This window comes from Lytechinus pictus, chromosome 18, assembly GCF_037042905.1.
Source record: "Lytechinus pictus isolate F3 Inbred chromosome 18, Lp3.0, whole genome shotgun sequence".
Lineage (NCBI taxonomy): Eukaryota > Metazoa > Echinodermata > Echinoidea > Temnopleuroida > Toxopneustidae > Lytechinus > Lytechinus pictus.
The window spans coordinates 13882162-13900051 of record NC_087262.1 but is presented as its reverse complement, the minus strand read 5'-3'; the positions used below and the strand labels follow the sequence as shown (position 1 = coordinate 13900051).

Genomic DNA, 17890 nt, shown 5'->3' with positions numbered 1-17890 from the left:
CAAATGTTTAAAGAATGGCCCTGGACGCATTAAAAGTACTGATTTATTTGTAAATATACTAGAAATGTAATTTGCAGTGTGTTTTGAAGATTAAAATAAGTTAATCCATGCATCCATCGTTCACACTTAAATGTTCATGGTCGCGAGTAAAACCAAATGTTTAGCTTTTCAAAGAATGGCCCTCAATGTATTGAAAAATTGATTCATTTGTAAATATCATATACCAGTATCAATTTGCTGAGTATTTTGAAGGTAAAAGAACATTTAATCCACGCATTCAAGCATTCAGAGTGATCAAAGCCCAAGCATATCATTTACATGGTCACGTGACCCCAAAGATAGAATATATATTGCAGAACTACGCAGATGCAGATAGGAGAGTATAATTCTAAAGCTCCTAAAGTTACAACAGTCTATAAAAGTACAATTCATATTGATATCCGCATTACAATATGAAATCGAACTCACGCACTGTATTCATGGTATATAGCTGTACAATATTCAATAAACACACAATCATTGTAAGCATGGTAAAATGAACATGTCGTAGACTTAGGCATGGACAACTTAGGCTACTTTACGAGTCTATTTTAAGTAGAAGAAAATGTTTTGAGACGGAAATGGACGTCGGAATGAATGACACCGCTTATGATGCCAATACTACACAATTCATGGACGTTGATTACGACTTCGAAGCCGTGAATGGTTGCGGGAAGATTGCTTTCAAAGCTCTCAACCACGCGTCCGGGGTCGTTCCCGCCATCGGGATCGTTCTCACGATCTGCACGATGATCATTATCGCCCGTAATCATCGACTTCGCAGGAAACGCAACGTTTTCCCATTCAACATCGTTCTCGCTGATTTCGTGCTTGATGCTGTCTTGTTTGCAGACTATGTGAAATGGGAATTGGGTGTGATGGTAAGATAGAGGACTGCAGTTAAATTTTCGAAAATGTAAATTGATCCGGATTGGCCCTTGAAATCCTTAAAGGTCAAGCCCAATTCAGAAATATGTTGATTTAAATCAATAGAGAAAAATCAGACTAGCATAAAGCTGGAAATTTCATCAAAATCGGATGTAAAATAAGGAAGTTATGACATTTTGAAGTTTCGCTTATTTTCAATTCAATTCAATTCAATTCAATTATTTATTCAACCATCAAAAGGATAAAAACAGTACAATATACAGTATTAACAAAGTATCAGAAAAAAAAAAAAGATAGATGGTTCGGAGACCCCGGAGAAGCAATGCTTATAAAAGGGGTCACCACGATACATTAATACATTACAAATGACAAAATTAAAGAGTAAAAATCCTAGATCAAAATTAAAAGAAACACTCCTGCAGCCAAAAAAAAAAAGAAGAATGAGGTAAAAAAAAAAAGGGGGGGGGTGAAGCACTAATGTAAGATGTGAGATCACATGCATTCGATCAATAAACGGAAAAAAAAATTTCCTGCATAAAGATCTAAATCTTGATAAAGTAGAACTATTTTTTATATCATTTGGAATTTCATTCCATAGTTTGGGGAAGTAAGTCTTAAATGAATTAAAAGCAATTGATGTTCGAACGTGTGGAGGGCGTAGGCATTTGCTGTGACGGGTAAAGTAAGAATGGATTTGAGAATTTGAAACAAAAATGTCACTGAAGAGAGGTGGTAAGATTTTGGCATTAAGCTTGTACATAAAAACTAGTGAATTTAATGATATCATATCTTTTAAAGTTAATAAATTTGATTGTAAAAGCAAAGGCTTTGTATGACTACTAAAAGGAGCATTTGAGATAAGTCTTATTGCTTTCTTTTGTAAAATTGTCAATTTATCCAAGTGTGTTTTGAATGTATGACCCCATACAATGTTACAGTAATTTAAGTGAGGAAGTATGATACTGTTATAAAGAGTAATTAAAATTGAATGGGGAACAAAATGTCTAATTTTAGAAATAACTCCAATAGATCTTGAAACTTTGGTACATATTGAATTGAGATGTGGTTTCCAAGAGAGGTGTTCATTAAAAATTACTCCTAAAAATTGAAAATGTTTTACTTGTTTTATATTATGTACACCAAGAAAAATATTTAGAGAATGAGGAGGGTCCCTCCTGCCTCGAGTTCGAAAAATGATATACTTTGTTTTGTCTAAATTTAAAAACAGTTTGTTGCAAACGAACCAATCATTTAATTTTCTTAATTCATTGTTTGCTGATGAGACAAGATTATTTATTTTTTTATGAGATAATGTGACTGTTGTGTCATCAGCAAACAATGAAAAGTTTAGAATTGGAAAGCTATTAATTATATCATTAATGTAAACAAGAAACAGGAGGGGGCCCAACACAGAGCCCTGAGGAATTCCACAAGATATGTCTCTGTGTTGAGATTTGACACCATCAATCACCACATGTTGGTTTCTATTAAATAAATAATTAAGAAACCACTGAAGGGGAATTCCTCGAACTCCATAATATTCTAATTTTTTTAACAATATGTGGTGATCAATGGTGTCAAAAGCCTTAGACAGATCCATAAAGACACCAAGGCAAAAATTACCATCATCTATTTCTTTTGAAATTATGTTAAATAAATTTAGGACACCAAGGTCAGTAGAAAAGTTCTTCCTAAATCCAAATTGTTGTGGTATTAAAACATGATTAACTGTTAGAAATTTGTACAACCTGGTATATACTAACTTTTCTAATAACTTGGAAAAGAATGGTAATAAAGCAATTGGACGGTAGTTTACAATGTCATGTCGATCACCCCTTTTAAAGATGGGAACAACTAAAGCAGTCTTAAGCTTATCTGGCACTATTCCTTGTGATAAAGATTCATTTAAGATATAACAAAGAGGGTTTACAATGGAATGAATACACTTCTTTATAACACGACCAGCAATAGAGTCAGGACCTGGTGAAGCAGATGTTTTCATGGACGACAGAACATTAATTATTTCAGTATTAGAAGTGGGATTAAAGAATAAAGAAGAAGGTACAGGGTTTGATAAATAGTCAGTGAAATGAGAGACGGGATTGGGAATCTTTTCTTGCGTAGTTTTACCAACATTAACAAAATACTTGTTAAAAGCTTCACTGATTGATGTTTTACTAAAAATCTTTTCTTGGTTAAAATACATATGAGATGGAAGTGAGTCTTTCTTTTTACCTAATATATTATTTATTTCAGACCAGGTTTTTTTCATATCGCCTTTTGTTTTGCTAAATAGGTTTTCATAAAAGATTTTTTTTACACTGACGAATAGTACAGGTTAATGTATTTTTATACTCAATATACTTATTTCGACTTTGAGAGTCTCTTTTTTTGATATAGCAACAATAAAGTCTATGTTTTCTTTTGATAGATTTCATGATACCATGAGTAATCCAAGGTTTATTATACTTTTTTTATTTTTATTTTGGTTAAAGGAAAATATTCAGAGTAAAGGGAAGTGAGTTTGTGAATAAATAGGTCATATGAGACATTAACATCTGAATTACTATAAATTGGAGACCAGTCGATTGATAGAAGCTTTCTCTGAAATGTCAATATTTTTTACTTCAGTTATAATACGTGACTTACAATGATGCAAATGAATTGGAATAGACTTGGTGTCAGTAATATGAAAAATTGGAAAGTGATCCGAAAGATCAGAATAAATTATACCATACTTATTGTTCATATCAATACAGTTAGTAAAAATGTTATCTATTAACGTAGCAGAGTGCCTTGTCACACGTGTAGGTTTGTTAATAGATGGAAAAAGGCCACATGAAAAAAGAGTATTTAAGAATTCATTTGTCTTGTTGTCAATGTTATAATTGATTAAGTTAATATTGAAATCACCTAATAGATAAATGTCCTTTTTTGAGTAGTTAATGTCAGTAAGAATATTTGAAAGTGTTTCGTTGAATAAAGTTATATCAGTATTGGGTACTCTGTAAATGCAACCAACTACAAGAGATTTCTTTTTTGGTTGATTAATTTCTACAAAAACAGTATCACAGTGATCTTTACTTAAAGGGGAATCCAGCCATGGCCATAAAATGTTGTGTTGGAAAGGAAAAAAATAAATTAAACAGAATGGTGAAAGTTTGAAAGAAATCGGACAAGCAATAAGAAAGTTGTAGCTGCTTTAAAATTGAGATCTCTAATACTATGTAGATTTCAAATTGGCAACTGGGTAAGTAAATTATGACAAGGGGCAAGGACATCTTTCCCATAGGCCATGTACTTTATTATCAGGGATTTGTGGTTTTCTCATAAGTACCCATTCCCCTGGGGCAGTAATCTATATATAACCCAGGTAGTATAATGTTTTATGTCCTCATGAAAGAAAAATATAATTTGAAATAAAACTTTTATGAAAAAATGACATTTTAGCCATAATATGTATTGGAGTACATGGAAGAGTAGTCCTTGCCTTACATCACTATGACATCCCATATGTGGCCAATTTGAAGTCTCCATGGGTATAGTGATTACCAATATATACAACTTTTAAAAATTCATAACTTTCTTGTTGTTTGTCCAATATCGTTCAAACTTTCACCTATCATCTTGTCTCATTTTTCTTTTCCTTATAAAAACAAGTTTTTATTTGGGTTGGATTCCCCTTTAATGATATCATATTGCACAAGTTATAATCAATGCCATCTCTTATATACAATGCTACTCCTCCTCCATTTCTACCAACTCTATCAGTGTGAACAAGGGAATATCCATCAATATTATACATATCAATTGAAATATTATCACGAAACCATGTTTCAGAAATCCCGACAGCGGTAAATTTATAATCTAGAGATTTCAGAAGAAGCTGTAAGTCGTCAAAATTACGAACAAGACTTCTGGAATTAACATGTAATAAAGAAAAGTTGTCACAAGTAGAATGATACTTAGGGATAAAATCATCAGAAAATATATATTTACAGGAAACATTGTTTGCATTGTTTACATTAAATGGAGATTGAAAGCTACTTATATCATTATAGTCATTCTCAGATTCATTCAAAGTAAAAGGAATAATAGCCAAGGCATGAAAATTGTCCTCATCGATAGACTTATCTAAATGAAAGAAAGTAAAAATTGAGAAAACAAATTCTTCATTGCTTACATAATGGTTAAAAGGGAATAATATAGTATTGCAGGAATCACAATATGCATTTTCATGATGAGATTGAGGTTTGGAACAGTTACTGCAGGTGAATAAATTACTAATCATAAAAAGCGTTCAATAACAAGGAATACAAATACAATCAAATACATGGGAAAGAAATACTCTATAGACAGAGAGAAAAAAAAATTGAAATCGGGGGAGGGTGGGGAGCTGCAGAGAGTGTAAAAAACAAACAAAAAAAACTTAACAATCAAAGTACAACAAATCAATAACAGTTTTAGACTTCAACAGTAAAAACAGTGTAGTAAGCTTTAGAGGTGAGTCAATGCAGGCAAAGTTTGTTTCAAGTAAGCCTGGATAAGTGTGCGTTGAGTTCAATGAGCTGCTCAAGTTCAGTTTTGTTCTTTATTAGATGTTTCTTTTTGGTGGTACCATTTGACACAAGTACAAAGATTCGTCCATCCCCTTATTTTTTTTATTTACAAAAAATAGTTGTATATGCACAATTTAGTCACATGCAAACGAGAGAATCGATGATGTCCCTCACTCACTATATCTTTTTTTATTGTTTGAATTATACAATATTTCAATTTTTACAGATTTGATAGTAAGGACCAACTTGACTGAACCATAAAATGTTAAACAATGGTAACTCCACATGTTCAGGGAGAAATAAGAAGAGAAAAAAATCAAGGGAGAAAATTAGAATATTTCATATTTCACATAATAAAGTACAAAAAATAGTGAGTGAGTGATGTCATCGATTCCCTCATTTGCATACCGACCGGGATGTGCATATAACTATTTTGTGAAATTAAGCGAAACTGTCATAACTTTCTTGTTTTGCATCCGATTGTGATGACATTTTCAGTGACAGTGCTTGCAGGCCAAACACCTCACACCTACTGTGCTCAAATGAATTATTACGTTATTTGATTAAAGCTCCCTGAGCAACCAGTCTCGCTCTGGAGGGCATTCTTTTGTTCGAAGTAGCATGCTGGAGGTTATAATATTCAATAATGACTTTGATGGTTCGACCAACGTGGACTAAATATTGTGTTTTACTGAAATGTCATCGCGAATCCCAACGAAATGTGATGCTATTATCATTATTATGCTAGAAACAATCTACCATTTTCTTTATTTGTTTAATGATTCCCACCCGGATCGGCAAAGTCTGTTAAAGCAAGGGTTAAACCAAAACCGGAGTCTCCCGAATATGGCCTGATTCGGATGGATTCGGTGGTTTCGAAACCTATTCGTCTCTGATTCGGCGAGCTCCCCGAATAGAGACGAATGGGTCCGGAATAGGTCCCGATTCAGCGCAGAATCGCCAAGAATTGACCCGAATCAATTTTGGCCATCCCGAATAAAGCCGAATTCCCCCCTAATAGTGGCATGAATCGAGCCAAAGGTGCCCAGAATCGAGCCCACTGTGACCCGATTGCTCCGAATATGGCCAAATACTTCGAGATCGGACCGTTACTCCCCGAAAGGTCCGAATCTTCCCAGAATACTCCGAATGCCTACCCTCATCCAACCGAATACCATCCGAATACAATGAATTTTCCCTGGAATCTACGTTTTAAAATTTATACTGTTTAATTGGTACAATGTCTTGTTTTGATCTTGTCTTCCTATTTGTCAATATCGTTTTTTTTATAATTAGGCCACCATTACAAATAATTTTCCTTTTCAGTGGTCCAAACTCCAAACCATAACTTTGAATAGTGACTCTTTTCTATGGTTTTATAGGTATATACTGCTCTATGTTTGAATAAAACTGAATTGAACTGACTTTAATATTTCACGTCATTCCATGTCTTTGTCTAACAATAATTATTATTTGTGTATGTTTAAGATATTTCATACAATGGGAAATATTATGATAAACTAGATCAAATTAATGAGCCATGGTAGAATTTCTTATATTTCTATGTTCATGATGTCCATAGTCAGATCAAGAAATAAATTTCTGGGGGTTTTATGCAACACATAAAGCAATTTTATCCTATTTTATAAGTTATCAGTTAACACAGAAATTTTCTCAAAATACGATGCACATATGACAAAATTAGATCCGACTTCCCAGATATTAAGTCAGTAAGGAATTATAATCTAATCCCATGTTAAAAAAGTCTGATTCTACATCTTCTAGGGAGAAAACATAATTGTAGCACTTCTAATAAAAAAATAAATGAGTAAAAGTACTGGTTATTTTTTTCATGTTATTTCAATCCATTACAGAGTAATAATGACGCATGGAAATACGCAATAGGAATACCATATCGGGCTACACACATGGTATCGACCGGAAGTATCTTCCTGGTGGCCATTGATCAGCTAATAGCCTTCAAGATCGACTCCTTCGGCTCCAGAAACATCCTGAATAAATGCCGCTGTATCTTCCTTTGTGTCGCCCTCTGGGTGGTAATGCTTGTGGTGTCGACGTGCATTAATGTCTGGGCTACCGACCCAAAGAGTGTGCGGTTTGTCCTGTCCAACCTTGCCCTAGTCCTAACCGGTGTCTGCTACTTCTTGGTCTACAAGACAATCTCCAAGTCACAACTGGGTGGAGGACACCAGCTCCAGGAACGGAGGAAGGAGAACCAGCGCGTCCTGACGACGTATATTCTTATCTTAGGAACAACGTTGCTCTTGTTCACGTTACCAGATTTGGTGTTTTTCCTGCTCTACGATTTAGAGAATAAGTTCTTCCCTTCGTGTGTTTTCTTTGGTTGGTACATCCTGCAGACCCTCAATACGATTACCAATTGTTTTATATACTGGTGGCGTTTAAAGGACTTCCGCGCCATTATCGCACAGAAGATACGCCACATGCAGGGGATAGGCAGGTTCAAGACGTCTCTGCAATTGAACACTATTGATGGATGCAGAGTGAACATTCTGTCCAAGCAGTTTAGCAATAATAACATGAATAGTGAGCAAAGCACTTCTAAGACAAATGTGTATGACATTTCGGAGAAAAGAGCTAGTACTCTTGGGAAGATTGAGGGACAGTTTGACAGTCATTTCGAGCAGATTGACTGTTCATCTGCACAAATGAACGGAATGTGGGGTCAAACAGAAGGCGAGTCTCGAGGAATACACCCTGAAAAGCAAACCAACAGTTCACCTAGGCAAATCGAAAATCCTTCGGCACGAACTGCCTCCCAGCCTCTACAGACCCGTGCATATGATGAAGTGGACAACTCGGTTGGGCAAGTGAACAGTCCATCTGGGTCAGCAGACAATGTGTCAGCACATGTGGACACTCTTGGTGATTAAATACACAGTCCGTCTGGACAAATGGACAATATGTCTGGACACTTAAAGAATCCTGATGATGAATCCGACAAACTTTCCGGGCAACTAGACAACCTTTTGGATGAAATTAGTCTTCAAGAAAAAGAGAATGAGCTAATTGCCAGACTGTCTAGACACTTGGGCAATCCTGATGACGAAATCCACATTCCGTCTGGGCAATTGCAAAGACTGTCTAAAGAAATCGGGCTTCCGGAGAAGGAGACCAGTCAGTCCGGTCTTACATATAGTGGGTCTGGACACTTAGACAGCCCTGATGCTGAATCCGACAATCTTTCTTGGCAAGTATAGACAACCGTTCTGAAAAAAATCACTCTTCCAGAGAAAGTGACCAGTCAGTCTGGAGACTTAAGGAAACCTAATGATGAATTTGACAATCTGTACGGGCAAATAAACAACCGTTCTGAAAAATAAGTCTTCCAGAGAAAGTGACCAATCAGCCGTGCAGGGCCAACAGATGATGTGTCTGGACAGTTGAGCAATCGTGATGACGAAGTCCTTCTGAAATGAGTATTCTGGAGTTTGTATAAACAGTCAGTCTGGACAAACTGACAGTGTGTCTGGATAATATCATGGTGATAAAAATTCGCAGTCCGTCAGGGCAAATGGAAAAGTCCTTTCGAGGAAATAGATCCAATTATGGACAATCCGAATTAGAAAATAGACAGTCCTGATGAAGAAATGAGCACTTGGTTTTACTTTTATCTTGATAACCTTATTCATTTAAACTCATTTAGGCCTATTTATTTAACATATTTATACAAGATAAAAAATAGATTCAATTAGCAAAGTTGTTTTCCATCGAATTCCTGTTGACATATCTTGACATATCTTAACAAATCTAGAAAAAAATATGCACCTGAAGATTGATTCGAAGATCCAAAAAATTCAAAAGGACGTGTCATATTAGTGTACGTCAAACACGCTTTAGAGACTACCTTTATCATGTCGTTCTATAAAGACCACAAGTTTGATTTCTCTATGAAAATTGTCTCCATTGAAACATATGCACAAAAATGGACGTCTTATAGCAAATAATTTTTTCTGTTTGAGCAGAAGTTAAAAAAACTATTAAAATAAATCAAGTCTTGTCACATAAACAGTCGGCATCTAGGCCTACATAGCCCCCCCCCCCCCCCCGCGACACAGGAATTTTGAAGAAATTGGAGAGCCGGTTTGGGTAAATGAGCAATTATTTGAGGAGATTGAACGATATGCTTTGTGATTTATCAGTGACAAATGCATTTGGAAATGTGGAAAGTGTAAAAATGAATGTGCAGAATGTTATTCATAATATTGACAAATGGGCAGTCAAAACTGGTCACATTTGATTTCCATACGAGAATTAAAAAAAAGTGTTTCAGTTAAAAGACTTTTCAGTAAAGTAATTCCTTCTTGGCGGGAAAATTCTGAGAAAGGATTAAAAAAAATCAACTTTAATAATATTGGGGGAAAATGTGGTAATCCTCACCTACGTTGGAGAATGAATTTCATTACTAACTAAATAAATTGTTCTTCCATGATTGTGTTGTATAGTAAGGAACTACTCGTTTTGATGAGAATCATCATGATCATTTGTTTAATACGCCTACATTTTAAATTGCTAATGATTTGAGCCGTTTTCATGATATTGACGTTTCTACAATATGCAATGATCAAGGACGCATTAAAATGTCAATTCCTAATAAACAATCAATTGTTCATTTAATGTGAATAATGATTGTTAAGGGTATAAGAGTGCTGCCGTAAAACGTACCCGCATTTTTTCGAAAATAATATTTTATTATTTACTTTTATTATAATATACATGTATAGTTCTTGTCTTTCGCTAAATGCTCACCATTTCGCACAATAGTTTTGATATTTAAGACATTCGATCGACATGATCGTGAATCTGTGAATATTTATTTGAATTTCCAAACACGTACAGTTATATTCGAAGATGTGGTTTATGTGTGAAAGTGTTGGTGAGTGTAATGTGTAAACAGGATAGTGCGAGTCTGAAAGAAAAAAAAATGAATGCGAGGGGTTATTTTCTAACGGGTAGTTACAGAAAAGCTACTGGTTTTTATATTTCTATATCATTGATTATCTAATATGATTGTAGTCATTTCTAGTTTTGTGAATTTATGACAAGAAATAAACCACTATTGTTCTTTTAAATGGGTATTGGGTTTGTTTCTGTGTGATTGTGCTTGACTTTAATATTTTTTTAGCAAGTGGAGCGCCTCTGGCAGTCTCACCTGCTTTACGCGATTCAATATACTATAGCAGCAGTGCTAACTTTGAAAACTACAATGAAATAATTATTCACAAAAAACATTCACATAATGTTACAATACTACGTTCATTGACCCTAAATGACATTTGACCGTGATCATGTGACCTAAGACTTGCCAGTGATACTTGATTACCTCTATGTCCACATTTCATAAACTATATCCATAATCTTTGACATTAATGACCTTTGACCTTGGTCATGTGACCTGAAACTCGCACAGGATGTTCAGTGATACTTGATTACTCTTAAATGTCCAAGTTTTATGAACTTAACATTGCGCTACTGACACAAGTCTCTTTAAATATTTCTTTTTAGTGAATCTCATGCTGTTGTTTAAAGGTCAAGTCCACCTCAGAAAAAACATTTTATTTTAATCAATAGAGAAAAATCAGACAATAATAATGCTGAAAATTTCATCAAAATCGGATGTAAAATAAGAAAGTTGACATTTTAAAGTTTCGCTTATTTTTCACAAAATAGTTATATTCACAATTTTGTCACATGCAAATGAGAGAATCGATGATGTCCCTCACTTACTATTTCTTTTGTTTTTTATTATTTTGAATTATACAATATTTCAATTTTTACAGATTTCACAATAAGGACAAACTTGACTAAACCATTAAATGTTAAACAATGTTAATTCCACATGTTCAGGGAGAAATAAAACTTTGTTTCACAGGACAATGATGATAAAATTAGAATATTTCATATTTCATATAATGAAATACAAAAGAAATAGTGATGTCATCAGTTCCCTCAGTTGCATACCGACTGGGATGCGCATATAACTGTTTTGTGAAATTACAAAACCTAAAACTGTCACAACTTGGTTAATATACATCCGATTTTGATGAAATTTTCAGTATTTTGCTTGTTGGATTTTTCTTTTTTTATTCAAATCAACTCTTTGTTGGAGTGGACTTGTCCTTGAACTTGTGATCATGAATGATAGAGGAAGACCAAAATGTATGGTTATATGTTCATTGGAAAAAAAGGACATCAAATTTTCTAGGTACGAAATGGGGAATGTACAGTGGAAATGAAATGAAATCCAAATTCTGAGTAAGAAGGAAATCCCAGCGTGGAAATATCCTTTTTTAAATACCAGCAGAATAATCAAATGAAGGGCCTATGAATTTGATACGCGATCATTTGATTCAGTTTTCTTCCTGTCTGTGTCTCTCTCCCTTTGTTACTTCCTCTCTCTCTCTCTTTCTGGACAGATAACCAGTATCATAAATGTACTACTAGCACAAATACCCCTCCCCTTATGTAGCCATAGACAGATTTTTGTTACAGATACATCACGCAAAATACACATTCTATTCTTGAAAAGGGACAATAATGTACAATTTATTCATACAAAACAAGTGATAAAGTTATCATAAAATCAAAACCTAATTTCAATATATTCCATTCCATTAGATATCAAACACAAAGTAGGCCTTGGTCTATGCATTCAATCAGGATTTATCAAAGAAATGGGGGGGGGGGGAGGTCACAAAGAACAACACTGACTGAAATTACACAGAGCTGTGGCAGGCAACTGATAAATCTTATAATTTGTAATGACAATCAGACTTTTATATAGAGACCTGCAATTTCAGGACATTTTTGTTATCTTCAAAATAAATTAAAATTTTATGACAATTTTTTCTTTAATGCACCAACATTTGCATATTCTTAAGGAAATCAATTTCTTAGAATGATCCAAGCAACTATTGGTACAGATGGCTTTCCATACACTGAAAGTAAATGTATTTGCAGTCAAAGTAGTCTAAATAACCCCCTCCCCATTTCTTTTTCACTTGCTAAGTGAATGAAATATGGATGGGGTATACTATTGTCTAAGACATGCATACATGAAACAAAAAAAAAGTACTCAAAATTTCAAGAAATGGATATGATTTATGAATAATTCAGTCTCAGCATCTTGACTATTCTACACAATGTGAAATAAAATACTACACCTCATAATTACAACTTTGAAGAAGAAAAATGAAAAAGTGAATTTCATGTTAACAAATCACTGAAAGTGTTAACAATAATTCAATAATGTATACGGCATCAAGAAGAACAAGACATATTTGGCTTTGACATGTGTGTGGCGCAAAATGTCCATCAATTAGAGCAAATTGGGCCTTGTTTTAATATGGTGCAAGAAAGTAAAATATATATAGAGTGCTCAGATGATGTCACAATAGAAAACATACAGAGAACCTGTGCATTAGAGATAATACAAACAATGATTTATTATGGTTTGATGCACAGGATTTTATGGATAGTCCTCCAACATGGCTCCTTGTAGAAACCCTGTATTGTGAGGAATTTATGCTTATAACCAAATTAAGAAAAAATATGAATAACTTCAGTTTCAAGATTTGTCTCAATCAATATTTTAGCCAACTACTGAGAAATTCAGCAACAATTACACATACAATCCAAATATACGATGGTACATCTTCCATTTGAAATGGGTGAAAAGTTGCATTGCTTGAAAAGGTGATCAATACTATAGATATGCATGAACCAACATGATAATACTTTCATATTATATGGTGAAGGTGATCACCTGACATTTTGTGACATAACATCATTTTTAAAAAGAATTATAACGCCATAATACATAATCAAAATCATGTACAATTACATATATGGATCTAGTAAATTCTAAAAATTTATGTCAACCAACCCCTGGGATTTCGATAAACTTAAGGAGTCATAATCCTTAAAAATGCTAACTAAACATACCGGATGTCAGTCAGTATTTTGATGTACACATTTTGCCTTACTTTTCCCAGGTTTATGAAACCAAAACAAACTAAAAATGGCCAATAATATATCAAGGCCCCATAACACAAAGCTTAGCGATTGATTCTGGGAATTACTTTTACCATTGATCGTATACAATAATCATTGCAATCAATTGTAGAAATCATCTTCATGATCAATCGCTAAGCTTTATGTTACAGGGCCTTGGTCATAGATTCTAAAGTGGTATCAGTCAATACCAATTATCAAAACAAACAAAAAACAGAAAAAAAAATTGAGGCAAATGAAACATTATGATTGACAATAAAAGAGAAAATGACTTAACATAACACCTAAAATAATCTCATAATACATGTAAAAACACACGTATCTATATAAAATGAATAAATATAAACTTTACTGTTGATTAATAAACAAACATAGACAGATGTGATTGAAAGTTTGTTTTTTAACAGGATAAGTCAAATCTGTTACAAAATTGTCAGCAACAGATATAAGTGATTCAATATTTACATTCTGATAAATTTCATGCAATGCTACAATTACATGACAAATACATATGAACCTGATAGCAAAACATGTTTCATAAAAGTCAGTTTGTTTCAACTTATCAGGGATAAAGTAGAATAACAAAAATCCCAGGAATGTTGCAAGAAAATTATGCTTGAAAATATTTTGTCATGAGATATCAATAAAGCCTCTTCACGTGTATTTTTTATTTTGTTGAGACTTGTTATTTCTCTCTTTTTTTAATCATTATCTCCCGAGAGGCTTTCTTAAATAGATATCAGGGAAATCTGAGACCAAATCTGTATAGAACTTCAAACAGAATTGATGAGAAAAGTCATCTTGCAGAAATAAATATCTTTGTAATCTAACAAAATCATTTCATTGCATCATATATTGGAAATTTATCTAGTAAGTCCATTGTGTATACAGATACTCACATGAAGAATAATGTTCAAGTATGGTCATACATTTATATTCATATATCATATATTTACATTACACTGAATACATAACATGTATATAATGATAAAGATATACATGTATATACTGTACAAATTGTATTACAATTATATGATCTTTTACATATATGTGCATTGATTCCTGCACGGAAGTTGAAATCTGTTACATATTTAAAGGGAAATCCAACTTAAATAAAATAATTTCTCTGAAAAAAACACCAAATATTTCTAAGCACACTGGCGATAATTCAGAAAAATAATGAAAATGAAAGCTATACTGGGTGAACAAATAAACTTCGTAAGTCATGAATGGGAAATAACTGGTAAAGAAACATATATGAGCTGAAAGTAAAGTCTAGTACAATCATCATACATCTTGTGATCGTCAGAATCATTATTTTCATGAGGTTTAGTTATTAACAAATTTCACATTCGCTCCCACTTACCACAAAGTGATAAAATTGCAATTTTCTCAAGCAAGATATTGTTGTTTTAAATCAAGATTAAGCCATAATCTCATGTATATTTATAGAATAATCCCTTTGGGAGATAGAAACTGAAAAAAAAATATTTATGGCATCAGCCTCTACAAAGGAGAAATTACAAGGATAATAAAGTAATTTCCACTTCTATGGGAGTAAAGAAAGGTCGTACATCTTTTACAAGGCAAGTCAGAATCTAACGACCAGTGTAATAATATTTATGGAAAGCAATTTTAGACATTTTCTTGATGTATGAAGTGCTGCAGAAACATGAAATATTATCTGTTTATCATTGTTATGATCTTTTCCGCCATGAACTTATGTTTTGTCTAAAAATCAAAGAGTATTTATTTATTTTCAGCAGATATAACTTAAGCAAGATTGTCTGTTTTCACAATTTTTGCCCACTTTCTTCAGACTTTGATACATTTTTTTTAAAATTTATTATCATTATTTTTTTTTTGGGGGGGGGGGGCATAAAAAAAGGTGTTACAGAAGTTGGATTTCCCTTGAAATTCTCAAAACAAGTTCATGAGTTCATAATATAGGCACACATACATTATCCTGAAGAATTCTCATCATATAATTGCAATGGTAGTTATAATTTCATTATCAAGTAAATATACATCACATGTACATGTAGGTGTCTATCAGCTAACATGTTAAAAGTTTGAATTGTAAATGAATTTTGAATGAGTAAACTGAGAAAATCTATTCTTTGACATAGCTCATGTTCAGACTTACCAGAGGGATAACTGACCTATCAACAATTTGATGCAGCTCTAATGGCAACCACACAGGATATAAGAATGGTACTCACAAAGAGCTAGATAACGAATGATATTCATATACAACTCATAGAGTATGAATAACAAGTTTCACTAGTGGTTAAGTCCTGACACTGATGAAAATACATTTACTTCCTATCTGGTCAGTATCCAAAGAGCCATTTCAAGACGGTTATAAATCCATATGAAATAAAAATTGAATATATCACATTGCATCATCATTCAGGCAAAGACGTGTCTTTCAATATCAGTTTCAATCTTGATTTTGAATGCAACCACATGAAAATGCATTTTGCGACATCACTTTTCCACTTAAGCTCATATATAAAAAAAGGTAAACAGGAGTTTTGCTCTAAAGCAGTAAAGAAGGATATACCACCTATTGGAATTAAAGACTTCATAATCATCATATCTTTGCACGGAAAAGTACTTGTAGTTTCATATAAAATAACAAAAGAAAAGCAAAAGGCACTTTCAGAAGGTCAACACTTGAATGGGTGATATTTGGTTACGTCTCTTATTATAGAAACTTATTAAATCTGGATTAAGTACAAGCATCAACATTTGATGAAATCTTCAAGAGCTTTTCTGATTGCAACACCAAATGACAAAGAGAATTTTTACCAAATCAAATAAAAAGTTATGAAACACTATATATCTAAGAAAAAATGTAATATTGAAATGCTTGTGGAAACTTCATCTGATGAAAATGGCAAAATGAAAATTTGATAAGTTATTATCTCTTAGATTTCAACTTGTGGTTGGAAAATACAATTTCATTTTATTATAGTGGTAAAAAAAGATATGTTAATTTGCTTTTAGGGAGCACAGCTTGAAGCAAAGTAATCTCATCTATGTGGAATCGAACTCATACAAATCGCAAAGTGTGAATGACACAATGGCATGTACATCATATGAAACTTTCTCAGGCAATGAGGCCCTTTCCACACTTGAAAAAACCTAGCTGTAAACTTGATCAAAAGATTAACCTATCCTAATGTAATGCTTCAATTCTCAATGATAGTAATGGCTTACATATTTTCTCATTTATTATTCATCAAAGATTCGCTACTGAATCCAACAACATGATGTAATATTAATTTTGTAATATTACAAATGAAATTATGAACACACTCAAATATTGGCAACTGACATTTTACAATTAGTAAGGTAAGTACAACAATACTTCAGGAATATTACATTAATCATTCAGACAGCATATTAATGCAGGAAATCTACAATACAAGTGACTTGCTTGGTGTGAATGATGGTCCATTCAGACCGATAAAGTGAAAAACGTCTATCAATCATCTTTATGTTACACCCCAATGAGAAGAAAACCTCTAGATATTAAATTTCACGAGATACGCTTACCCTTAAACTGATAAAACGATGATGAAAATGATAATGAACAATATGAAAGTTTGTTCACTGTTAAAAGTTGGCCAGGGGTTGAACAACCACAAAGAAGAGGGTCTTTCACAAAGATGTTCAAAGCAACTTTACGAACAAAATTATGAACAACTTTTTGGATGACTGGTGACACTTCCTTAGGAGCTAAATCAAAACCAATTGAAATTAATGTATATCATTTACCACAAGGATCACCAGTCGTTCGTAACCTACAAACAGTTTTATGAAACTACACCATGGTATTCTATGGGGAGAAAATATAAAAGAAAAGCCTTGAATAGTGTGTCTAAAATCCTGAAACAGTGTTAATGTACCTGACGATACTACCTAGAGTTTATTGGAATGTCTGTTAGTGTTAAGTATACTACCCTTCCAAGAAACAATCTTTTGTATGGTTATTATATTAACACCAAACTAATGTTACTCATGTAAAAAATGCATAAGCAAGCATCCTGTTAATAATGAAAATAATAATTAAACTTGCTCCGATAGCGCTCAACACATATTTTATCAGAAGTCTCTAAGCGCTCTACAGAAATGCAGCATAATTACCCTGGCCAAAAACGAAAAAAAAAAAAGAGTAAAATTCAACTTCGGCATGTCATCAGACACAGTTCAGCCTGGCTATCCTGCGACCAAATACATAAACATAAGTATTTCAGAAAGACTAGCATATCACAAACTCTAGTAAAACGTACCTATTGATAAAGAAAGACACAAATTCATACACGTACCTGTGACAATAC

At 33.3% G+C, this 17890-nt stretch overlaps 1 protein-coding gene across 1 annotated transcript; it reads left to right on the top strand.

Annotated features, from left to right (window-relative positions):
• Positions 1–503: 503 nt before the first annotated feature.
• LOC129281468 (uncharacterized) lies at positions 504–10596 on the top strand. Its single transcript, XM_054917401.2, has 2 exons — positions 504–920; positions 7361–10596. The coding sequence occupies exons 1-2, from the start codon at positions 621–623 to the stop codon at positions 8399–8401; spliced, it is 1341 nt and encodes a 446-aa protein (XP_054773376.2). The 5' UTR covers positions 504–620; the 3' UTR covers positions 8402–10596.
• Positions 10597–17890: the final 7294 nt, after the last annotated feature.